This window comes from Grammomys surdaster, unplaced genomic scaffold, assembly GCF_004785775.1.
Source record: "Grammomys surdaster isolate TR1022 unplaced genomic scaffold, NIH_TR_1.0 208, whole genome shotgun sequence".
In the NCBI taxonomy this organism is placed as follows: Eukaryota; Metazoa; Chordata; class Mammalia; order Rodentia; family Muridae; genus Grammomys; species Grammomys surdaster.
In genome coordinates, this window is record NW_021604653.1 from 8,071,162 (window position 1) to 8,097,042 (window position 25,881).

Sequence of the window (25,881 nt, forward strand, 5' to 3'; positions counted from 1 at the left end):
TCTCTCTCTCTCTCTCTCTCTCTCTCTCTCTCTCTCTCTCTCTCTCTCTCTCTCTGTGTGTGTGTGTGTGTGTGTGTGTGTATGTATCTGTGTCTGTCTTGTGACTATCATGGACACCACTGCTCCAATTAGAAAGGGGTATAGACCTGGAAAACAGAAGTTTAGTAAATGTCACTAAAATGTTTTCTGTATAACTGAGCATAAGATATAATTTTACTCATAATGGCCTAATTGTTCCAATTTAGAAGAATATGTTCTGGTTTTTTTTTGTACTGTCTCTTATTGACAGTGCCCCCCCTATTTTTGAAAATCAAAATATTATGTTATTTTAATGGTTTTATACATACTAGAATTTGTTATTCACTATTAAAATGTTACAAAGTTTGTAGGGGACTGTCTTTGTTTTTTTGGTGTGTAGGGCCTGGATAGATTAGATGTTTCTTTTTTAAGGTACTAGGTTCCCAAATCCCAGGGAAGCCATGCTAGCCAAGTGTTCTACTTTGGTACTGTATGCTCAAGTCTTGGGGAGAGGTGCTGGGCTGTCTTTTTGTTTTGTTTTGTTTTTTCGAGACAGGGTTTCTCAGTATAGCCCTGGCTGTCCTGGAACTCACTCTGTAGACCAGGCTGGCCTCGAACTCAGAAATCTGCCTGCCTCTGCCTCCCAAGTGCTAGGATTAAAGGCGTGCTCCACCACCGCCCGGCTGTGCTGGGCTGTCTTAATGATTGTTCTGTCTCTGAAAGTTTATGCTTTTCTGGGATTGTTTTAGTTTATTTTGTTTGTTTGTTTTTGTTGTTGTTATTGTTGGTTTGGTTTTTCAAGATAGGTTTCTCTGTAGCCTTGGCTGTCCTGGAACCTGCTTTGTAGACCAGACTAGCCTTGTCCTCAGCTATCTGTCTGCCGCTGCCTCCTGAGTGCTTGGATTAAAGGTGAGCACCACTATCACCTAGCTCCTAGGATTGTTTATATAACACTCTTTACCTCATAACTAGCTACTAAAATTCTCTAATGGTCTTAGCAAGAATTAGGTCATTTTGGTTGAGAATTCCAGATTTATTGTCTTTCTTAAAATTTTAAATGACAGTATAAGTAGGAAGATAAAAAAGGCTTTTAAACTTTATATGAAAAGCTTTACTAATAATTACCCCATTTTCCCTTATATATCTACTTTTTGAATTGCTTTCACACTTTTTCAGTTATCATATAATAATATCTGAGGAAGAGATGAGAGCAAATTTCTCTTCAACAGAAAAATAAGGTGCCACGGTCAGAAAATAAACTCACCACATTGCTAACAGTGTGGTATTTTTTTCTCTGAAATTTCCGCTCAGAACAGGAAACATAGACAGCAAGCTTGAGTGGGTGGGTCTCTGAGGTTAAAACTGTTAATAAAGTAAAATGCCTGAAATTTAGTTAACTCAAAAGACATTTCCAAACATAGCTAGTTCATTACCAAGAATGAAATGTTCAGACAGTTTGTACTAGGTAAGTATGCTGGATTTTCAATATTTCAGATGATTTTTTTCTCTTAGTAACTAATCTTAGCTCTTATCACTTATATGTAGTCTAGTAAATGAGGAAAGAATAGTTTGTGAATAAGAATGATTAATACTAGTAAAAGATCTATAGGTGATAAATTATGATAAACTTGAGATTTTATGTTTTAAATTGAAGAGATTGCATAGTATATTCTCATTTGTGACTAATTGAATTTATATGCTCTTCACTGTGAAGGGTTAAATCTAACGGTGTCCAGAATTCAAGTAAAGTCCTAAACTAAAACTCACAGTGATAGGAAGAGGTCTCTGTGCTTAAATTACTTTGACCTGATCTTTTGAAAATGAAATTTGAGTCTCTTCTTTTTGTTTGCTTGTTGGTTACCAGTAGCATCATGTCTCTTTTAGAAGATGCACATTGGTTTTAGAGTTCAAAAGAGATTAGGCCAAACTAAGAGGGTTTGGCTATCAAATCCTGAAATGATAGAATGCTTGTATGATTTTGATTCATACATATTATTATTCAAAATTCAACAAACTTCTAAAAATTTTATTTATTTATGTATTTTATGTTCATTGGTATTTTACCTGCATGTATATCTGCATGAGGTTGCTAGATCCCCTGGAATAGGAGTTGCAGACAGTTGTGAGCTGCCATGTGGATGCTGGAAATTGAACCAGGTTCCTCTGCAAGAAGAGCCAGTGCTCTTAACCACTAAGCCATCTCTCCAGCTTAATTTAACAGACTTTTAAGAGGCTAAAACATTGTACTGAAAATCTAGATTTTCATAAAATTAAGTGTAATGAAGTATGTAATGACCCTGTTGTACCTATGAGTTTAGATATTTAGCATAGAAACAATTTTTCTTTATAGGCCATAATTAGAATTCAGTGTCCCTAGTAGCCATGATTATTTTAATGCTTCCTGCTGTGGACATAAAGCACAGTGGAGTACCATTTGCTGGGTATTGTCATTCTCTCGGGCCATTCTGTTTGTGCAGTTAATGTGTTAGAATGGAAATTATAGGCTGCAACTACAAGCTTAATCACATTGGATTTAGGTACACACTGATTTCACTGTTTGGATAGGTTTGAAGTACTTAATTTTTTTTTTTGTTTTTTTGTTTTTTTGTTTTTCGAGACAGGGTTTCTCTGTATAGCCCGGGCTGTCCTGGAACTCACTCTGTAGACCAGGCTGGCCTCGAACTCAGAAATCCGCCTGCCTCTGCCTCCCGAGTGCTGGGATTAAAGGCGTGCGCCACCACCGCCCGGCTGAAGTACTTAATTTTGCATTTACTTTGTACTTTGGGTTTTTTGGTTTTTTTGTTTTTTGTTTTTTGTTTTTCGAGACAGGGTTTCTCTGTATAGCCCTGGCTGTCCTGGAACTCACTCTGTAGACCAGGTTGGCCTCGAACTCAGAAATCTGCCTGCCTCTGCCTATACTTTGGTATTTTTTTTCTTAATTAATATAAATGTATGTAATATATGACAAGAGGGAGAAATTATGGACAATTTTTTAAGGTGGAAAACTTCCAGTAATCTAAAAAGTATATATAATACTAGGTCCAGTCTTTATTATTATTGGAAAATCTGCAAATAAAATTCACAGAATGAAGATCTTTGAATATAATGGGCCATGACCAAAAAATAGCTTTAATTTGTTTTTAAATATGTTTTGTATGTTTGTTTTAAAATTTGTCCTATATATTTTCATCATATTCACCTCCTCTCACCCAACTCTTCCTAGATTCACTCCTTACTCCTTTTAACCTCCAACTTTGTGGTTTTTGTGGTTTTGCTTTTGTTTTCTCCATCAAGAACAATTCATGTTCCCCAAATAGTCTTGTATGTGTAGCTTTCTTCTAGAGCATGGTAGACTTATCAGACTTGGCGGCTAAGAACTTCCAAGAGTTCTCACCTAGGGAGGCTTTAGTCTAGCTCGGGTTATACAGCTTTTGTTTTGCTGTCATAACCACTTTGAATTCATGTGTGCAGCCAGCCTACTGTGCTATTTTATACAAATAAGTGTTTCTACTTAAAATTTTATGATCTTGTTTTTGCAGTAGTATGCCTATACCTTTTTATTGTGATGTAACAGAAAAAAACATACATGCTTTTTACAGGTCTTGGGAAATTTATTACCGAGATTAAAAGTATATAAGGTGATTTATCATGTGTAATATTTGTCACTTAATTTATTTTATTAACCTCCAGAATAGTTCTACATATCAAAAAAGTACACATTAAAGTAAGGGAGTTTTCGGTAGTATTTAAATTTGGATGTTATTATTGTTTTTAAGTAATTAAGTTATTAATGTTCCTAAAATTCTCAGGGCTTATGTCTCTGAATACAGTCATACCATTTGATCTGTGGAGATTAGCACCTTTTTTTCTTAGCCGGTCACTTAATTCTATGTTATCACTATGATAGCTGACAATAGATAATAAAACATATCCCTTTGTGCTGGAGCAGTATCTTAGTGGTTGGGAGCCATTGCTGCTCTTGCAGAAGACTGAAGTTTATTTCCCAGAATTTATCCCAGGCAGATTACAGCAGCCTACTCTTTACTTTAGCTCCGGGGGGTCTGATGCCCTCTTCTTGCCTCTGCAGGCACTCATACTTACGTTTATAGACACATACAAGAATACATACACATAACTAAAATTAGAATAAATCTTTTTAAAATACCCTTTGTTACCTGCCACAAGATATAAGATATAGAATGTTTTTTACAGAAATAAAGGGAAAAAAATTCACTGACCATACTCTATATAAAAGGGAAAAATAAATAAATTCAGCATGCATGATTATCTTTTTGGACCTCTCCTCATTGAAGCAGAGGTTCAGAAAGTCATTGAGGAGATTATGTGGTAAGAATTGTTCTGTACACTTTGAGGTAAACTGTGTTCTGAGTACTCAACAATAGTCACAAGCAAAGATTCCTAACATTTGCAATTTGAGAAAACGTTTGATAGTAAACTACTCATTGCTTTCCTTTCCTCATTTCTTTTTTTTTTTCAATAATCCTTCTTCTCTTATTCTTCATAGACGCATCTTTTTCTTTCTTTTCACATAAAGCAAATAAGCCATTTTGGAATTCATAATAATATCAAATCATGATATAAATATTTCATAATAAGCAAACTCTTTGACTGTGACCTATTAAAATGAATTTTAAGATATGACTCATATAAAAACAAAACTTTTTTATGTATTATTCATATATTTTCTACAGATCTCCAAGTAAGCCTTTGGCACGGAAATTAATGGATTGGGAAGTAGTCAGCAGAAATTCGTTATCTGATGACAGGTTAGAAACACAAAGCCTCCCATCCCGGTCTCCACCTGGAACTCCCAATCAGTAAGTGGCCAGCCCACGTCATGCTTGCATTTTGTACTTTCTAAGTTATTGACTATGTACTCTGTTGACTAAAGATCCCAATTTATAAAAATTTAAGTCCTTTGATCAAATTTTCAAAAAAAATAATTTTATCATATTTTACTGTTTTTAAGCGTGGGCCTCGGTCGGTCTCTCTCTCTCTCTCTCTCTCTCTCTCTCTCTCTCTCTCTCTCTCTCCCTCTCTCTCCCTCCCTCTCTCTCTCTCTCTCCCTCTCTCTCTCTCTCTTTGTGTGTGTGTGTGTGTGCGTGTGTATTCATATATGAAGACATGTGGACACGTGTATGCAACAGTGGACATATGGAGGTTAGAAACAACTTGCGAGAGTAAGTTTTTCCACTCTAGGATCCCTGGGATTGAAGCCAGGATTGAAGCTTGGTTGCAGATGCCTTTACCTGATTAGCCACCTCACCAGTCCCAAACATGATTTTTGTTACTTCAAACATTATTGCCTCTTTGCTTCCTGCTCATTGTAAAAGTGACCTAAAATAGCCTTAGGGAATGAGCAAGTAGAAAATTGAAGAACAGCCTTTACTTTCCTCAGCAGTTGATTTTCACCGGATGGGTAATTAAGGATTTAGTCATGACTTGAAAATTTCATAAAACTGCTATTTATGTAGTCCATTTATTTCCATATAGATTAATACCAGAATTTCTAAGGGAGCATAAATTGTTTGAAAATGCTTTGAGTGATTGTGGTGCAGAGCTCTAGTACTTCCTGTGGCCTAGGAAAAGACTTCTAACAGGAACCCCATAAGCTCAGAAAAAGCTGGGCCAAGAACCATGGGGTGCAGCTCTAACCTTGTGTGTATTGCAGTCTAGCGTTTCTTACAAAGCTGCCAGGTTTTGGAACAGGTAGTAAAAAGGTAAGGAAGACTTCTTCAAATATGGGCCAAAGGGAGGGCAAGGTAAGAGAAGCAAGGCTGGGGAAGGCGCACGTATAAGAGAGATGATCTAAAGAACAGCAATAGCTGAGGTTAACTTTCTAGGGAATGAAGTAATTTGAAGCACGGTATGAACTTTTTTTTTTAAGGAAACAGGACAGCATAGTGATTAAGTAGTGACTCTAGAGTCACTGGTTGAATCTTGAAGTTAATCTCTGTCTCATTTTTTTATCTACAAAATTGTAGTTGTAGATGGACACATGCTTTTAACCCCACCATCCTTGTTGTAGTGTCATACAGTCTTAATGAGGTTAAAATGTAAAATGTGGAATAAGGCATAAGATTAATAGTGGATAAGGCTTTAAGGCAGCTTGTAAACTGCAGGCATGTCTTGACTTCCCATTATGTGTGTGGTTTTTTTTCATATATTTCACACTATTTATAATCACTGTTAGAGATTCTGCATAGTCACCATAGACTTTCTCACACATACAAACACGCTCTCATGAAAACACATGATCAAAAAACAGGGAAAATCAAAGTATACTATTGTTCAGACTTTGTTTCTCTTCATTTAGTCGGAATTCTTCATTCACACAAGAGGGGACCCGGGTTCGACCGTCATCTGTTGGTCATTTGGTAGACCATGTGGTTCACACATCCCCCAGTGAGGATTTTGTAAGTCAGAGATCTCCATCATCAACGCAAGCTAATAGCATAGTTCTGGAATCATCACCGTAAGACCACTTTTTCATTTTGCCTCTTAATTCTTTATTTTCAAATATTTTAATTTTCTTCACTTGAAATAACTTAGGAAATTAGATAGAGTACTTGACATAAGGTGTTACTTATATAATCATAAATACATATTTGTAAATGTACTCATTTCTCCTTGAGATATCTTGTTCCCTCTCTTCCCTTTACCTGTCTGGTTACTCACTATTATTTCATTTTTAGTGGATACTCCCAAATATTTTTTCAGATAATATAATAGTGTAGTCAGGGAGTTGGAAATTGTAAGCTAGTTTTCCTAATGATTTTTAAAGGAGAGAAACCATAAATGTGAATGTATTACAAAAAATATCAAGGGAAAATAAGTGAGATGGTTGTCACACTTGGTTATAGAGCATGCTCATCTTTCTTTTTTATCTATTTCTTCTTCCTTTGTAGTCCTGGCTAACCTTGAACCCACAGTGATCTTATGTGCCTGTGTCCCACAAATATTTGCCACCACTACTAGCTATCCACATTATTTCTAAAGTCTGTTCCTACTACTACTTTACATAGTGATTGATAAAGCCAGCTTTTTAAGTATTGATTGACATTGGTTTAATGCATAGTCTACATATTCTCACATTAATATGCAATATCTTCATTTATTAGCTTATATAGTGGAAATAACGCATACATTTGACATAATTGAAGGACAGTACTTACACAATATCATAAGTGAGTAAGAAATACATCACTGAAGAGAAAGGAGTATGAGAAACACTATATAGTGAATGTGCTCAGCCTTTTTTTCTCCAGTCATTATTTTTTAATTCACTTTACATCCTGATCACAGCCTCCCTCCTTCCTCTTCTTCCAGTTCCACCCTTACAAGTCCCTTCCTCCATTGCCCCCTTCCCTTTTCAGAGAAGGAGGAGCCCCTCTTGTGTACCACCCAACCCTAGGATATCTGGTCCCAGAAGGGCTAGGCACATCCTCTCACATTGAGGCTCAACCAGGTGGCCAGGTAGGGGGAAGAAGTTCCAGTGGCAGACAACAGAGACTGAGACAGCCCCTGGTCTACTTGTTAGGGGTCTGACATGAAGACTAAGCTGCACATTTGCTACAAATGTAGTCCAGCCCCTGCATGTTCCCTGGTTGGTGGCCCAGTCTCTATGAGCCCCTAGGGTCTCAGGTTAGTTGACCCTGTGGGTCTTCTTATGGTGTCCTTGACCCCTCTGGCTTGCTCAATTCTACCCCTAACTCTTCCAAAAGACTCCCTGAGCTCTGCTTGATGTTTTGCTGTGGCTCTCTGCATCTGCCTCCATCTACTGCTAGATGAAGCCTCTCAGGAGACAGTTATGCTAGGTTCTTGTCTGCAAGCAATAGCAGAGTATCATTAATAGTGTTAGAGGTTTGCTTTCTCCCATGGAATGCGTCTCAAGTTGGGGTCATTTCTTGGTTGCATGATAAAGATGGAGCTGTTCCCTAAATCTCTGTTTCATCTTTATCCCTGCATATCTTGTAGGCAAGACAAATTTTGAGTTAATGTCCCCCTCCCTCCTTTGGTAGTCCTGCCTAGGTACAAGAGGTGGCAACTTCAGTCTCTATATTTTCCTCTTGGAATCCCAGCTAGGCTCACCCCTATAGACTCCCTTCTCCTCCCCAGTGCCAGGTCTCCAGCTAGTCCCAGCCCTCTCACAACCCCTCCCTCTCCTCATACTTGATTACCATCTCTGTTCCCCTCCTTACCCCTGTCCTACCTCTCTCCATCCACTTCCAATGACTAGTTTCCTCTTCTGTGAGATTCGAGGTCTTGGGGCCTCCTTATTACCCAGTTTCTTTGGGTCTGTGGATTGTAGCATGGTTGTCCTGCACTGTATTGCTAATGTCCATTTGTAAGTAATATATACCGTATGTGTCTTTTTGGCTCAGGGTTACCTCACTCAGGATAATATTCTCAAGTTCTACCCATTTGTGTACAAAATTCATGATGTCTTCGTTTTTAATAGCTAAACAGCATTCCATTGTGTAGATGAACCACATTTTCTTTATCCATTCTACTGTTGAGGAATATCTAAGTTGTTTCCTGTTTCTGGCTATTATGAATAAAGCTGCTATGAACATAGCTGAGTAAATGAGGATCAATCTTTAAGAAAGAACATGTCTTAGAGTAAGGGGTAAAAGAGAGATGGAGAAGTCAGCAAAGTGTTACAGCTATTCTGAGAAAACATGATAATTTATATTAGCCATGGTTTTCCTTAGACCAAACAAAGAATACTAGCTAAGTTGCTCAGACATATAAAAGTCTATCTAGCCTTGGTAATATTTTTTTGAAAAGAAATTTTGTATCTCTACTTATAAGGAATGAAAAATTTTATGTGTGTATATATGTTTGTGTGTGTGTATACACACATATATCATACACATTGATACTTGTAAAAACTGAGTTGATAGAATTGATAGAAATTTAATGTTGCCGGGCGGTGGTGGCGCACACCTTTAATCCCAGCACTTGAGAGGCAGAGGCAGGTGGATTTCTGGGTTCGAGGCCAGCCTGGTCTACCGAGTGAGTTCCAGGACAGCCAGGGCTCCACAGAGAAACCCTGTCTTGAAAAAAAAACAAAAAAAAAAAAAACAAAAAAGAAAAAAAAAACGAAATGTAATGTTTTATTACTTTTAAAATTGCTCTTTTGTTGGGTTTTAACAATTGTATTTTCTGATTTTTGAAACTTTAAAAATAAGAAGTAAAACTCAAGAAATAACCAAACAGTTGTGTTTTTCTATATTAATTACATCCTTGAAATGTTTAATGTATTTTCTAAGCTGTCTGTTTTACTGACTCTGAACACTAATTAGTGTTTTAGTTCCTTTTGTAGAACTGTGGCCAGATACTTAAGAGAACCACTTAAAGGGGGAAAAGATATGTTTTTGTTCACAGTTTTATAGATTTCAGTCTTGAGTTTTGGCTCTTGATTCTGGGCCCATCATGATGGAGTACTATTCAGCTACTAAGGAAAGGACAATATTATGGTAGCAAGGGCACACTACAGAGACTCAGCGAGACTCAGAGAGAAAATCAGAAGGGACAAGGGACTAGGTACTCACCCAGGATCTACCCCCAGTAACTATTTTCTGTACATACATCCTACCTGTTAAGTTTCCACAACCTCCCAACATACTACCTCAAGGTAGGAACTAAATTTTTTTTGTTTGTTTGTTTGTTTTTTTCGAGATAGTGTTTCTCTGTGTAGCCCTGGCTGTCCTGGAACTCACTCTGTAGACCAGGCTGGCCTTGAACTCAGAAATCCGCCTGCCTCTGCCTCGCAAGTGCTGGGATTAAAGGTGTGCGCCACCACTGCCCAGCCTGGAACTAAATATTTAACACATGAACTTGAAAGGCATATTTCATGTCCAAACTATAACAGTCATCTGTGTAAGACAGTGTTTACTTTTAAGTCCTCTTGGCATCAGTATAAATTAGCCAAAGAGTTAAAATGCCTAAGTTTTAAGCCAAAATTTTATCTATAATTTATGTAAAGTATAAGGTTAAATGACTGGTAATAGCAGGACTGACACTAGTGACTAGAGTTAAAAATGACATGATCTCCTTGTGTGTATACTTAGAAAATTAAAGTTCTTCCTAGAACTACCCTTAATGACCCAGGTTTATATTAATGTCTGTCTTAGAAGATAGCAGATTAGCAGACAGCCTTGGGTGTCAGTTCTTCTACAATTCCTACCTTTTGTTTGAGATAGCACGCTACCGGTGGGCAGGAAATCTCAACTACCTCTTGCTTTTATCCAGTATTTAGCAATTGATGATGCATATACATTTTTTCCAGAGCCTTGAATTTTCATTTTGAAAGTGCGTGTTGTATGTAATTTTCAAAATGTACTTATAAACATTTTTTAAAAAGAATTGAATAGGGCCGGGCGGTGGTGGCGCACACCTTTAATCCCAGCACTTGGGAGGCAGAGGCAGGTGGATTTCTGAGTTCGAGGCCAGCCTGGTCTACAGAGTGAGTTCCAGGACAGCCCAGGCTATACAGAGACCGCCTGTCTCGAAAAACCAAAAAAAAAAAAAAATTGAATAAATCAAACATATGTTGGCCAAACTTGAACAACCTCTGAATTTACAAGCACTTTCCAGAACAATGATTTCTAACCAGTACACTATGGAAAAAAAATCCCTGCAGCTTTTTTTAACAGTGCACATTTAATTAAGTGTTCTAACCCATAGAAATATGGATTTAACAGTTTTTGCAAAATATCTCGTATACCCTGTCCCTGTCACATAGCTGAACACTGCTACGAGGCCAGCTTTAACCATGTAGATACTCCATAATAGCCATGCTTCAGTTTATTCTGTCATGAATTTTAGCCAGACCAAGAATACAAGAAGTTTCTCTGACTTGATTGCCATCTCATTTCAGCCTCACACAACTTTTTTCTTCCAAGTCCTTGGTTTTGAGGCTTAATCCCTTTTAATGCAAACAAACAGCTGTTTGCAAGGCCAGAAAAAGTTCAGTGGCAGGTAATGCCCACTTTTCACACATCCATTAGATTCTATCAAAGGATGTCTGTTTTGATTTGCCTTCATATCAAGTAGACCATGGTTCAGGACAGTATTCAGGATCATAGGAATATTTCCCTGGACTAACAGCGCTTGAATTTAACCCTTTGAAACGTGTCTTCTTGGCAGTTAAAAAAGAACAGAATAAAAAACTGGGGTGTATGGTGGCAGATCTTAGGGAACGCTTTCATTGATGAGAAAGGATACATACCCCAATGCAGTAATTAGTAAATCCACCAAAATGTAGAACATTTGTGGTGTACCAAAGAAAAATGGAAGGCTATGAAGGAAGGGGCCGTATTGGATATTATAGGGTTATGGAGTTAGGATGTGTATGTGAAAGTACAGATATGTATGAAATTCTCAGAGCATAAGTAAAGATGATCTTTTAAAAAAAAATTAGAGTTGATTTCTGAAGTGCTTCTACACAGACACCTAGGTGAGTGGGCAACGTTGCGTATTTACTTAGTTATATTTTATGCCATATTAGAAAATGTCATGACCTCCCTTCCTTCCTCCCTTCCTCCCTTCCTCCCTTCCTCCCTTCCTCCCTTCCTCCCTTCCTCCCTTCCTCCCTTCCTCCCTTCCTCCTTTCCTTCCTTCCTTCCTTCCTTCCTTCCTTCCTTCCTTCCTTTCTTCCTTTCTTTCTTTATTTTCTCTCATTCTTTCTTCCTTTCTTTCTCTCCTTCCTTCCTCCCTTCCTTCCTTCCTTCCTTCCTTCCTCTTTCTTTCTTTCTTTCTTTCTTTCTTTCTTTCTTTCTTTCTTTCTTTCTTCAAGAGTTAAAAAAAATAACAGATTTTCATTTTTACTTTTTACTCTACACTGATTGAGGGACTTTGTCCATTCTTTTTACACAGATGCTGGGGAGAGTCTGCCACAGTCAGGACCGTTATAAATGTCTCATTTTGAAAACTGAACAGCCTCAACTTGTCTGCAGTGATTTATTGCTGTAAAATCACTATAAAACCTTTAATGGGTAGTAATTTAAATTTGAAGCTTATATTGATGCAGACCATGATTTTAAAAACAAGCCTTATTGACTAAACTATATAGAATATACAGTTAATCATAAGTATATCGCTAAGTTCTTTTCATTTTCTCTCCACTCAAAATAAAAGAACTTGAGCAAGACACATGGGTCAGTGGATATAAGATATTGTCAACAAAACTAACAATATGAATTTGGAACTCACGTACTACACAGTTTAGAAGGAGAGAAGTGAGTCCATCAACTGTCCACTTAACTACACATGTGCTGTGACCTAGAAACACATGTGCAAACATTTACACAAAAATAAATAAATGTAATAAAAATTAAAAAATGATCTATAGATCATTATTCAACTCCTTATTTATTCCCCTAGTGTTTTTTTTTTTTTTAGTGTTTGCATTATAACTTTATTTTGTTATTTTTGGTTTTTCAAGACAAGGTTTCTCTGTATAGCCCTGGCTGTCCTGGAACTCACTCTGTAGACCAGGCTGGCCTCGAACTCAGAAATCCCCTTGCCTCTGCCTCCCAAGTGCTGGGATTAAAGTCGTGCGCCACCACCACCCAGCTTTATTTTGTTATTTTACTGGAAATACTCATTTTCTGTCTTTCTTTTCTCTCCCAACTCGCTTTTTTGTTATTGTTATTGCTGGTTTGTTTGTTTGTTTTTAAGACAGGATCCTATGTAGCCTAAGCTGCTTTGAACTCACTGTGTAGCCAAGGATAGATTTGAATTTACGATCTTCCAGCCTCTGTCTCCCTGAGTATTGACATTCCCAGTATGCATCTCCATGTTTGGCTCCCTGTTTACTTTTGTTATGATAAGTAATAGTAGGAGAATGCCTTTTACTTATTTATTGCTAGAGGACTATTACTTGTATTTTCTTTTTTCTTAATTACTTTTATTTTTTTACAATGCAGTTATTGCCCCCCTCTCAGTCCTTCCTCCCACAGTTCCTCATCCCATTCCTCCTCCCCTGTCTCCAAGAGGATGTCCCCACCCCCAAAGGCCTCCCTACTTCCTGGGTCCTTAAGTCTCCCAAGGGTTAGGCACATCTTCTTCCACTGAGGTCAGACAAGACAGTCCTCTGCTGTATATGTGTCAGGGGCCTTAGACCAGCTCCTGTATGCTGCCTGGTTGGCAGCTTAATATGTGAGAGATCTCAGGAGTCCAGGTTAGTTGAGACTGCTAGTCTTCCTATGGGGCCACCCTCCTCCTCAGCTTCTTCCAGCCTTTCCCTAATTCAACCACTGGGGTCCCCACCTTAGTCTATTGGTTGGGTGTAAGTATCTGCTTCCATTTCAGTCAGCTGCTGATAGGGCCTCTCAGAGGACAGCCATGCTAGGCTCTTTTCTATAAGCATACCATAGCAGCAGTAATAATGTCAGGCCTTGGAGCCTCTCCTTGAACTGGATCCCAAGGGTCGGTAACTGGACCACCTTTCTTTCAGTCTCATCTTCATTTTTATCCCTGCAGTTCTTTTAGACAGGAACAATTCTGGGTCCAAGTTTTTGACTGTGGGATGGCAACCCCATCCCTCTACTTGTCTTTGTACTGGAGGTGGACTCTACAAGTTCCCTCACCCCACTGTTTGGCATTTCACCAAAGGTCTTAAGTTGTTAGTGTAGGATCTCTCCAATTTCTTTATGAGGCCACGTAGTGCTCTGAATTTTCCTCTTAGTACTTCTTTCCTTGTGTCCCATAAGTTTGGGTATGCTATGTCATCATTTTCATTGAATTCCAGGAGTCTTTAATTTCTTTATTTCTTCTCTGACCAAGTTATCATTGAGTAGAGAGTTGTTCAGTTTCCATGGGTATGTGGGTTTTCTGGGGTTTTGTTGTTGTTGTTGTTATTGAAGTCTATCTAGCCTTAGTCTGTGGTGATCTGATAGGGTGCATGTGATTATGTCTGTCTTCTTGTATCTGTTGAGCCTTGTTTTGTGACTGGTCACTTTTGTGATATGTTCACTTTTGGAGAAGGTACCATGAGGTGCTGAGAAGAAGGCATATTCTTTTGTTTTAGAGTGAAATGTTCTGAATATATCTGTTAAATCCATTTGATTCCATAACCTCTATTAGTTTTACTGTGTCTCTGTTTACTTTCTGTTTCAATGGCCTTTCCATTGGTGAGAATGGGATGTTGAAGTCTCCCACTATTATTGTGTGGGGTTCAATGTGTGTTTTGAGCTTTAGTAAGTTTCTTTTATGAATGTGAGTGCCCTTGTGTTTGGAGCATAGATATTCAGAATTGAGACTTTCTCTTGGTGGGTTTTTTTCTTTTCTTCTTCTTCTTTTTCTTCTTCTTTTTCTTCTTTTTTTTTTTTTTTTTTTTTTTTTTTCTTCTTCTTTTTTTTTTTTAATGAGTATGTCATGTCCTTCCCCATCTCATCTTGATGACTTTGGGTGGAAAGTCCATTTTATTGGGTATTAGAATGGCAACTCCCGCTTATTTCTTGGGACCATTTGTTTGGAAGACTTTTTTTCTATCCTTTTACTCTGAGGTAGTGTCTTTGTCATTGAGGTGTGTTTCTTGTATGCAGTAAAATGCTGGATCCTGCTTGTTTATCCAGTCTGTCTGGAGCCTGCCTCCTGTGTTCCTGAGTCACTCCAGGTCTCCTGTGAGACCTGTGGTCCCGGATGGGCTGTAGGAGATCTCTTGGGAGGCCTTCAGACTATGGAGTCTTCAGAGGGACAGATATGTTGATGATCTACCCTGGAGCAAGGAACAGGCTGGAAGGGAGGGGGAGTTTGAGCAGAGGGGATTAGTCCTGAGTCCTCTGGGCTCCTGGGAGTTCCAAGCTCCTGAGGTTACTTGGGAGGGTCCCTTACCTTTGCCCTGAGTGCATCAGATTTCCTGGGAGGCCTTCAGACTGTGGGGTCTTAAGAGGGACAGAGATGTTGATGATCTGCCCTGGCCAAAGGCAGACTGTCATGACTTTTTTCTTAGCAGAAACTTTCTTGTGAAGCCATTAAGTCACACTACCAAGATCATTTTCATGGATACCGGCACAGTAGGATAGGAGTTGAACCACTGGTTCTTTCTTCTGGCCTTTGTGGAAATAGACTGTTTTTAAAAGTTACAATTTCTACCTTGAAATCCCTCCTGAATACTTAGCTATCAATTCCCGTTGCCACAAATTAAAGGGTTATGCTTTTTAATACTTGTAAATTGTTGTTTTCTCACCTTAGCACCTGGCAGGATTCCATGTAGTTTTGTCTCTGCAGTGATTATTTCAGTATTCTATTCTCTGTCACATGCTTTTATTTATTAATCTCATTAACCATGGTAAAGGAGGGCAATTATTTAAGCTCATTAGACTATCCCTACCAGGTGGGATTTTTTTTCTGTCAACACCCAGTTCTGAGAGTTTTGCTTTTTCATTTGTTATTGGGTAACTAATTGATATGCTATTCTTTGGAAGAGTATTTCTTCCACTCTTGACTTGACTTAGTTATCTGTAGTTTTTTGTGTAAAGTTCAAGCCTTGTAAAGTTAAAAACCAAACCAAACAAAATTGAGGTGTATGTGTGATTCACAAAGAACCATTAAAATGATTTTTTAAAAGTTCAGGCCTTGCAAGCTTTCCTCCATCTACTTTGGATGTCTGTTGTTGTCCTTGTTCACCTCCTGTGTAGGTAGACATGTTTGTGAGACTTTGTGTTTGGTTTCTGGTATTACTAGGAGTTACAGTCTCACAGGAAACACTCTGATCCTCTCTGACTCTTCCCACCCCCCTCTTCTCCAATGTTCCCTGAGCCTTATGTGCAGGAATTTATTATGTAGATGTATCTTTTGGGGTTGGGTTCCACAACTTTGTATTTTGATTGGTTAAGTTTTCTGTAATAGTCTTCATCTGTTGAAAAGAGTTCCTTGATGATGGGTGAAGACTACACTTACCTGTTAGTATAAGGACACTTTAGTATAAGGACACATATTTAGAATGTCGTTAAGAATTGTGCTAGTTTACTATAGTAGTGGTTGTAGGTTCTTCTCCAAGATCCATGAGTTCTCTGTCCTAGGTTTCTAGTACCAGTTATGATTTTTTTCTTGTTGAGTAGATCTGAAGTCCAATTATAGAGCTGTTGGTTACCACTAAGGTATGTGTGCCACCGTGTACCTTACAGTTGTGGTGCCTTGCTGGTAATTATGGTTCATAGGCGCTATAGCTAGGTAGGACTGTTGGTTGTCTTCTTCCTTTGGAAGCTTGCATGGGGCTGTCTTGTACCATGAAAGCTGCTCTTCAGCTTATAGCAAATTAAGAAATATCTTCATAGGAGTATCTTTAAGGTATTCTATAACTGTTGATTTGAGTTTTAAAAACCAGATTTACTACTTTAAAGATAAAATTTTTTATTAAAAGCCTTTCCAAGTAAATATAAAGTCTCTACACATTAGACATAGTTGGTCTCTAGTTGTTTTACCTAATTTAGAATAAGGTATTTCCATCAGATGATTTCTCAAAATATTTACTTCTCACCTCTTTCTTCTTTCCTTACCTAGATCACAAGAGACCCCTGAAGATGGGCAGCCTCCAGCTTTACCACCCAAACAATCTAAGAAAAATAGTTGGAACCAAGCTCATTTTTCACATTCTCAGCAAGATCTAGCCAACCATACTAATGAATCCTTTGATGTGCCCTCTTCCCCTGAAAAGTCCACTGTAAGTAGTTTTGGTTAAAATTTTTAAAATTCTGAATGCACTTTAATTTCTATTCAACCATACCATGTTTCAGTAGTGAATTATAATAGTCTTTTTCTTCTGATTCTTTAACCATGATTTATACCATTTTGGTGTTACCTTTTTCTTCATTTGTAAAGTGCCCATTGCTTTAAGAGTTAATGTCTTTTAGCAGGTTGGTGTAAATTTAGTATACAAAATAAACATGTTTCTAGATCAAGTGCTAATAATTCAGTAAATACTTAATTGACTATGTAATTTCTTAGTGTAGAGATATTCCCTAACCTTTGAAATCGAGTACAGATTCTAATACTGTATGTCCAGCCTATATTTTACAAAATAATTTATATCTTTTGCTTATATAGAATATGCTTTATATAATAAAATGATGAATTGTTAAAAGTCTAATGACTTATCAAGTTTATTGCTTTCTTAAGATTTAAATAAGCCACAAGTGAGGTTATCAATTTATCTTAAGAATACACTGTGTTCCAAAAAATGCAAGCACAGTCACATGCAGATATGTTTCAGCAAATGTAAAGGAATATTAGGAAATGAAATAAGATGCAAAGGGAAAGTTTATAAGATGCATCAGCATCTACTGTCAAAGTCTCTAATGATTACTGTACTCCCTGCCTTTTCATTTTTTCACTCAGTTTCTCCCCTTACCAAAAATTGAAAGCATTCTATTTTCTTATGTGTACTGTTTCACTACAATAGGTTTAATCAAAAGAGATCAGAATTCTTGCCAAAAATTGCAAATTTAGTACTAACTCTGTGATGGTATTTATGTGTCTCTTCTTGCATACCTAGATATATTTATGGTTACTGTACTTGTATTTTCATAGTAGTGGGTATATATTTTTAAAAACACAATATAGAGAATCATCAAGAAATGTATGTAGTAATCTAAATAAAGGCTCTAGAAACTGAGCCCTCACCAAATTATAAGAATCAGGGAGATGAAGGGAGCCTGAGAGTATGCAGCAGAGGTAGCAGGAAAAGTAGGCAACAACATATAATGAAGGAGCCCAATTGAAAGGGAACACTTTGTCCACTGCTACAGTACGTCAAGTTAGGACCAAAATTGAGACATAATACTGGATTTAGTCATAAGAAAATATTTGTTGTCATTAATTTAGTTATGGAATGGTGGGAGTGAAAACTGACTGGTATGATACAGAGTTAGAGGAAAGGGGATGGCAAATTCCCCTTTGCCAGTGTTCTTCCAGAGTGGGAAGAGGAATGAGAGAATGGGTATACAAGTTATTAGGCAAAGAGATTACTTTCCTCACAACTAACATTTGCATAGGATTTTATTTTTTTATATACCATAGTTCATACAAGCAGATAAATTATAATTCATTTATATTCTGAAATTTATTTTTGTCTTTTCAAGCCCAATGGTGGCATTCCACATGATAACCTTGTTCTAATCAAAATGAAACCTGATGAAAATGGAAGGTTTGGATTCAATGTAAAGGTAATCCAGAATATATCTCATATTTAGTTTTTATATTAAGATGTTCTTAGTTTGGTAATATTTGACTTTTTATTTTTTTATTTCCCAGGGAGGATATGATCAGAAGATGCCTGTAATTGTGTCCCGGGTAGCACCAGGAACACCTGTAAGTTATTCCAAATTTTATCTAAATACTGTTTCTAAGAATATATACTTAAGGATCACGTGTGATGGTTACCTGCCTTTAATCTCAGCACTTAGGAGGCAGAAGCAGGCAGATTACTGAGTTCAAGCCTACCCTGGTCTTCAAAGAGAGTTCTAGACCAAGTAGAGCTACAAACAAACAGCAACAACAACAACAAAAAAACCCTAAAAACTAATATATACTTTGTAAAAATGTTCTTTTGAGTATGAATGTCTTGTTTGCATGTATGTCTGTGCACTGTGTGTGACCCTCAGAGGTCAAAATGCAGTGTTGCATCCCCATAGGATTCAAGGTTTGGACAGTTGTGAGCCATTGAGTGGCTCCTGAGAATCAAACTTGGGTCCTCTACAAGAACGTAAGTTCTCTTAACTGCCAAACCATCTCTCCAACCCCATAAATACTTAAAAACATTAGTTTGACATATATTATTTTGCCTTCCTTATGTATGTATGTATGTATGTATGTATGTATGTATGTATGTATGTATACTACATGTGTGCCTATTGCCTGAGGAGGCTGGAAGATGGCATTGTATTCCTTAGTACTGGAGCAAGAGCAACCAGTGCTCTTAACCACTGAACCATTTCTTTATCCCAAGAATCTGTAATTAAAAGAAAAATCATTGAGATTGATTGGCAGTTAAGAACACTGGTTGTTCTTCTAGAGAACCTTTGTTCAGTTCTTAGAACCCACATGGTGGTAGCTCAAAGCTGTGTGTAACTCCAGTTCTTCAGGCAGTCCTTATTGCAGTAGTGCTGTACTTTAAAGATGGCCATGCAAGGTGAAATCATGCCATGAGCTGTTAACCAACTGGAAAAATTATACTGCTTTTACAGCTTTTAGATCTATTTTCTGTATGTTAAAGTCTTTTGTGGTGTGTGTTACAAAAATATTGAGAAATGCAAAATATGTGTTCAGTAGCCCAAAACATCATTTATAAAACTTTATCACAAGTAGTTTGAATAGTACGTTATAAAACTGATGATACAGAATGAGCCTCTTAAATTAGCAGATTTCCATGATCTTCTCCACATTTGAATCTGCTTTCAATGTTTTGCCCTTTTGAAGCCTTGGTGGTGTATTGTGAAAAAAACCTCAAGTCCCTTTGACTACTTATACTTACCTAGAGCCTCAGACAACAGAAGTGCTCTCACTTCACTCATCACTGACTCTGAGGTCAAAGTTCACGTCTGGGGGTGCCATCATGCTTTGCTTCTTTCCTGAACTTTCATTTATATCTTTGCTGGGTAGTTCCTCTTTGAGATGATTTCCCACTGTGAGCCAAGGATAAGCACATGCTTTGCTTCTTGGTCATACACTGATTGATGGATATTCTTTGACAAGTGTGATCTGTGCCTCCTTGCTTTTTTAAGGTATTTTTTAGATTAATTTTTATTTTTGTTGTTTTTATTATTTACTTATATATTGTGTGTTTTATATTTTTATATTTTTTTTTCCTGAATGCTTATTTTACACTATATGTATGCAATACCTGTGGAGGTCAGAAGAGGACATCTGATTCTCTCTTAGAACTGGAGTTACAGAGGAATTTTTTAGCCCTATATGGGTGCTGGAAAGTGAACCTAGGGTATTTGGAAGAGCACCCAGTACTCTTAACCACTGAGGCATCTCTCCAGCTGCAGTACTACATTTTGAGATACAGAATTTTGGACTGAAGCACTAGCAGCAAATGTATACTTTATGCAATAAGACACAGTGTATTCTGAAAACTAACATTTGGAGGATGTAATTCAGAAACTGATGTTCTTTAAGCTATGGGAACTGAAATTGTATATATTTAAACAGTACAAAAATTAAGACAGTGTGTATGTATATATGCATTTTGACATATTTCTTATCTGAATCTCTAATGGACATAGTAGGCCATGAGGAAGGAATTTGAATGTTCAATGAAGCTGTAAAATAAAATAGGATGTTGAAAAGAAAACTAGCTTTCTGCTTTTTAAGTAAATGAGAGTGTTTGTGTGTGTGTGTGTGTGTGTGTGTGTGTGTGTGTGTGTGTGTTTGTAAACCAGAGGCTGATGACTTCCTCAGCCACTCTCTACCTTATTACTTTACTTTTTGAGATGGTAACCCTCACTGAACATGGCACTCCCTGATTTGCTATATTGGCTAGCATCAAGTTCCAAGGATTCTTCTGCTCAGTCTTCCCAGTACTGGAATTACAGGACCACATTGCATCACTGGACTTTTATGTGCTTTCTGGGGATTGGAAGTCAGGCCCTTAAGCTTGTCTAGCAAGCATTTTACTGACTGAGCCATCTTCCTATCCTTGCATGGATGCTTTCCTATATGTAATTTTAGTTCTCTTTCTATAATCTATAAAAAGTAAGTTTTATATTTTCAGGATGCCGGGTGCATATTTGAACACTTATCTACATTATTACAGGCTGACCTTTGTGTCCCTCGATTGAATGAAGGGGACCAAGTGGTACTAATAAATGGTCGGGACATTGCAGAACATACCCATGATCAAGTAGTCTTGTTTATTAAAGCTAGCTGTGAGAAACATTCTGGGGAACTCGTGCTCCTAGTTCGACCTAATGGTAAGTACTCTATTTAGCACTGAGTATTTGTCATAATTTGCTATTTACTACTGGACATAGTAGCCAGAGTAGATGTCTATAAATATGGCACATCAGTTTCCTCTTCAAATGACAGTAGTATCTATCATACTTGGAGAAAAAAAAATCCAAATTCTTGGCTTTCTTGTCTCCCATTCATACTTCCATTCACCTCTGATGCACAGTGCAGTTCTTACTGTTTCCCCAAAGCTTCAACCTGACATACTTTTGGGTCTGTGGACTTGTATTTCCTCTGCTCTGCAAACAATTCTTGGTTTTTATGTAACTCGTGTTTTTCCTTCATTCAGAAATGTTTTATTCTACCATACCTATAGTGGCCTCCCTCTTCAACTACTCTAAGAGTAGTACAGTCAGTGAATACTTGTTTAATGAATAAATAAATCTCTGTTCTACTTCTAGAAAATTCCATAACAGACTCTAATTAAACAAAGAAAACTGCGGTTAACTATATTTTGGGTAGGTGGTGCCCTCTTGACTCATCATGTTGAGTTCTTATCGTGACACATACTACTAGCATTATCTCCATTTATATTCATCATAACACTGTTCCCAGGTATATGTGTACTTATACAGAGTCTTATATCTTAAAAGCATGAATGTAGAAGGATGTCTTTATTACAGAAGGAACACAACAGGAGAGTCCAAGCTGTGATTCAGAGTCATTGTATTCATCAATGAGGATGTCTCAGTGAGATGATGTTTAGAGAAAAGAAAATTTCCCTTTTTATATTTAGTCAAAGCAGGCATCTTCTTTTCTGTATTTTATGTTATTATCCATGTATAATCCTAAAATTGGCTTTCTAAGAATATTAAGCAGGCACTAACAGACATTAATTTTGATCTTGAGGAACTTGTTTGTTTAGGCTTCATCCTGTCTATTTTGTGTCACAGCTTCAATTTTATACCAACAGCAATCTCTCAGTTTGGCTTTTCTGTCCTCTCCTGATAATAGCTCCTGTGGTGCTCAATAACAACAGCCAGTAGCTGTTGGAATTTTCTTTGTACCTAAGCTGCTGTGTATGTTTTTATTTAATCTTCAGAGCCACCAAACATGATAGGTACCTTACTCTCAGTTTAGAGTTAAAAATACTTTCAAATACTCTATTTCCTGTTTATAGATTCATGATGGGCACAGAGTCAGAAAATAAACAATAGTCTCTTTGATAGCAAAGTTGTTTCTTTTATATTTTAAAACCCAGGAGGAACTCAGCTAGGGCCCTATAAAGGATTATTCTAGACAGAGACCTCCACTCATTTTCAGTATGGATTTCGTTACATCTTTTTTTTTTTTTCCTGGTACTTGATGTTTTCTAAACCTGCAAGATTGCTAAGAGGAGGAGGCCATCATTTGCAGAGGATATACATGTTTACAAATGGGTAAACTATTCCTTTATGAGTTAATAGAGTCCATGTTAAAGAATAAAGTTAAGGAGCTACATAGAGCTCAGCAGTTAGAAGCACTTGATGTTTTTACAAAGGACCAGAGTTTGATATGGTGATCACAATGGTCTGTAACTCTAGTCCCAGGTTATCTAATGTCCTCTTCTGGCACTCATAGGTACCAAGTCATGCACTTAGTATACATACACACATTCATGCAAAACGCCCATACATGTAAAACATAACGACTACTTTTCTTTACAATGGAGCGGAAAGGGTGACTATGTAAGGGTAAGTTATAGGCCTGGCATTTATAGGCCCAGCATCTGATATCTGAGCTCTCTTTACTAACTTGAACATGAAAGATGCTTAGTGACTAGGTGGATGAGAGAATATGGGACTGATTTATTCAGCTTTGTGTTCACTTATCATATGATCAAAGCCAGAATATCTTTAGACATAATGGTGTATAGATTTTTGTCTGTGCTATTGATCCATTTCCTAGAAATTAAGGGCATGTCTATTCAGATCTGCAGTCAAAAATGTCTCATTTTCTCTATTTTTGTAAGTATTTATTAACTCTGTGTGTGTTTGTGTTTGTGTGTGTGTGTCTGTGTCTGTCTGTCTGTCTGTCTATCTGTCTGTGCCTGCATGTTCATGCGCACACATTTGAACACTCCTTTGTGTGTTTATGTTTACCCCATCAGCCCAGGATCCCAAGAATATCAGAGAAGAACATCTGTCTGTTGGAACTGGAATTACAGGAGGTTGTGAAATGCCAGGTGGATGTTGGTAACTAGACCTAGGTCGTCCTCTGCAAGAGCAGAAAGTGCTCTTAACTGCTGTAGTCCTGCCTCATTTTCTTAGTGTGTCTTCAGTTTTAAGCATATGGATAAAGAACCCTTCTTTTCTCCAAAGGAATAGCAGAAGCCTTTCAACCCCACAGCCATTCTTGATTCCTACACAAAGGCATCTGTCTGATACAATGGAATTATTAGCTACTGAATCTGTAGAAAATTTCTGGCAAATTCTTACTGAATTCTTTTAAGATTCTTTTTATGTTTTTTGTTTGTTTGTTTGTTTGTTTGTTTATTTTAGCTATATATGATGTTGTGGAAGAAAAACTAGAGAGTGAGCCCGACTTCCAGTATATTCCTGAGAAAGCCCCACTAGATGGTGTCCATCATGATGACCCTTCCCTGCGGGAGTCAATGATCGAACTAGCTGAGGGGCTTATCACTGGAACAGTACTGGCACAGTTTGATGTAAGTGATAACATTGTATTAAATCAGTATTTGCTAATTAGTTTAGAGCCTAATCTACTGTGCATTCTGATTTATAAGATAAAATGATGAGCCTAGAATTTGCTAACATGAAGAATTCTAAAATGTAGTTTTTAAAAATTATTCCTACAATACTAGTTATGACTGTTTAAATAAGTGTCCTTTTAAAAGAATAAAAAAAGCTAGGTAGGAAGATGTTGTTCAATTCAAAGTAAGTCCAGAACAGTGAATTCCTGGCCAGCCTAAGCTATAGAGTAAGACCCCTCTCAAAAAATAAAAAAATAGTAAAAGTAAAAACATTTTATATTTTTCTCATGTAATTTACTAGCTCTTTTTATAAAAAAAAAATACAAGATAAGAATGCTGTCTTATAAATTTAAAGCTTAGGGCAGTGGTGGCACATGCCTTTAATCCCAGCACTTGGGAGGCAGAGGCAGGTGGATTTCTGAGTTCGAGGCCAGCCTGGTCTACAGAGTGAGTTCCAGGACATCCAGGGCTACACAGAGAAACCCTGTCTCAAAAAACAAAAGCAAAAAAAAAATTGTTTATAAATTTAAAGCTTGTGCAAAGCCAAATGTGACAGTACACATCATTTAATTTTCTAAGAATTTGGAACCATCCTGAGCTATATATAGTAAAGACCTCATCTCAAAAAATAAAATAAATAAAATAAGAATAAAACAAAGAATAGAATAAAAACAAAAGTTAAGAACATAACTTGTGGGCTGGAGAGATGGCTCAGCAGGTAAGAACACTGACTGCTCTTCCAAAGTCCTGAGTTCAAAATCCAGCAACTACATGGTGGCTCACAACCATCTGTAATGGGATCTGATGCCCTCTTCTGGTGTGTCTGAAGATACCTACAGTGTACTCACATATATAAAAGAAAAAATAAATCTTAAAAAAAAAAAGAGAACATAACTTGTATTTCAAATTCATACTTTCTAATTTAATCTTTTTCTAGTGTTTTTGTGTGTATAGTCTTAAAATCTCTGAGATCATTATCTCAGATGAACAAGAATGCTTCTTGATTGATAATTTTTCCCCCCAAGACAGGGTCTCTCTGTGTAGTGCTAGTGGATTCTCTTTGTAGCCCTAGCTGTTCTGGAACTCAATCTGTAGACCAGGCTGGCCTCAAACTCAGAGATTCACCTGCCTCTTCCCCCCAAGTCCTGAGATTAGAGCTGTGTACCACCTTTGCCTGTATGACTGCTAATCTTTATTTTCATTAGTGAGTATATAGTAGATTTGAAAGTCTATATTTGAAGCAGATATGTCCAACCTGTGGCCCACAGGTTGTATACATCCAAGATAGTTATAAATTGAGTCCAACACATTTGTAGATGTCAATATTCTGTCATAGTGAACTTGATTTGTTTATCTTTAATAAAACCAGGAATTTTCCCGATGTGTTTTTAAAATATTGATGGTCATATACAGATATGTTGTATATAAATGCTTATAATAATAATAAATCATGCTAAGATATGTATCAATTCTTTTCTAAAAATGTCTCAGTGTATTTTTGAACACTTCCAAACTAAAATAAAGCCAAAGGTTCTCTGTAGACTTGCTATTGAAATATCAGGTACTTTGGTGAGCAAAATTGTTTTCAGACTTTTCTAAATATCATAGATGCATATTGCATGTCAGAAACTACAGAGCTGACTATAGCTCTGGGTCAGCATGTGACTGTTCTGAAGAGGATCATAGTGTGCATGGAGCGTGGAGGGCGCCTGTTGGAATACAATCCAGTCTGCCAAAACAAAGCAGAACTGTTGATGGCTTATCAAACTATTTCTGTTTATTTGTTTATTTTTAAAGCAATTGTATCGGAAAAAACCTGGAATGACAATGTCTTGTGCCAAATTACCTCAGAACATTTCCAAAAACAGATACAGAGATATTTCACCTTGTAAGTATCTATTAACTCTTACCATTATAAGTTTAATCTTTTAAATAAAACTTCATTAGATTTTTATGGCTAGAGTGTGGTTTATTAGTGGTATAGCTTTGATGGTTTAATTCCAAATATCAGTACAAAAAAAGATTGTTTCTTTTAAATTTTCTTTTTTTTAGATGATGCTACACGGGTCCTTTTAAAAGGTAATGAAGACTACATCAATGCAAACTATATAAATGTAAGTATTCGTTATGCCTTTGTTGTTGGAAATAATTTATAACCATAATAATTTTTTTTTTTTTTTTTTTTT

At 37.1% G+C, this 25,881-nt stretch overlaps 1 protein-coding gene across 1 annotated transcript in view; it reads left to right on the plus strand.

Moving 5' to 3' along the window:
- Nucleotides 1–25,881, plus strand: part of Ptpn4 (protein tyrosine phosphatase non-receptor type 4) — a 154,064-nt gene that overhangs the window by 103,754 nt on the left and 24,429 nt on the right. Inside the window, exons 14-22 of the mRNA XM_028771480.1 lie at nucleotides 4,731–4,856; nucleotides 6,356–6,514; nucleotides 16,555–16,714; nucleotides 18,132–18,215; nucleotides 18,304–18,360; nucleotides 20,810–20,966; nucleotides 23,484–23,650; nucleotides 25,493–25,583; nucleotides 25,748–25,809. Coding sequence (XP_028627313.1) covers nucleotides 4,731–4,856; nucleotides 6,356–6,514; nucleotides 16,555–16,714; nucleotides 18,132–18,215; nucleotides 18,304–18,360; nucleotides 20,810–20,966; nucleotides 23,484–23,650; nucleotides 25,493–25,583; nucleotides 25,748–25,809 — 1,063 coding nt within the window. The remainder of the gene's footprint in view (nucleotides 1–4,730; nucleotides 4,857–6,355; nucleotides 6,515–16,554; nucleotides 16,715–18,131; nucleotides 18,216–18,303; nucleotides 18,361–20,809; nucleotides 20,967–23,483; nucleotides 23,651–25,492; nucleotides 25,584–25,747; nucleotides 25,810–25,881) is intronic.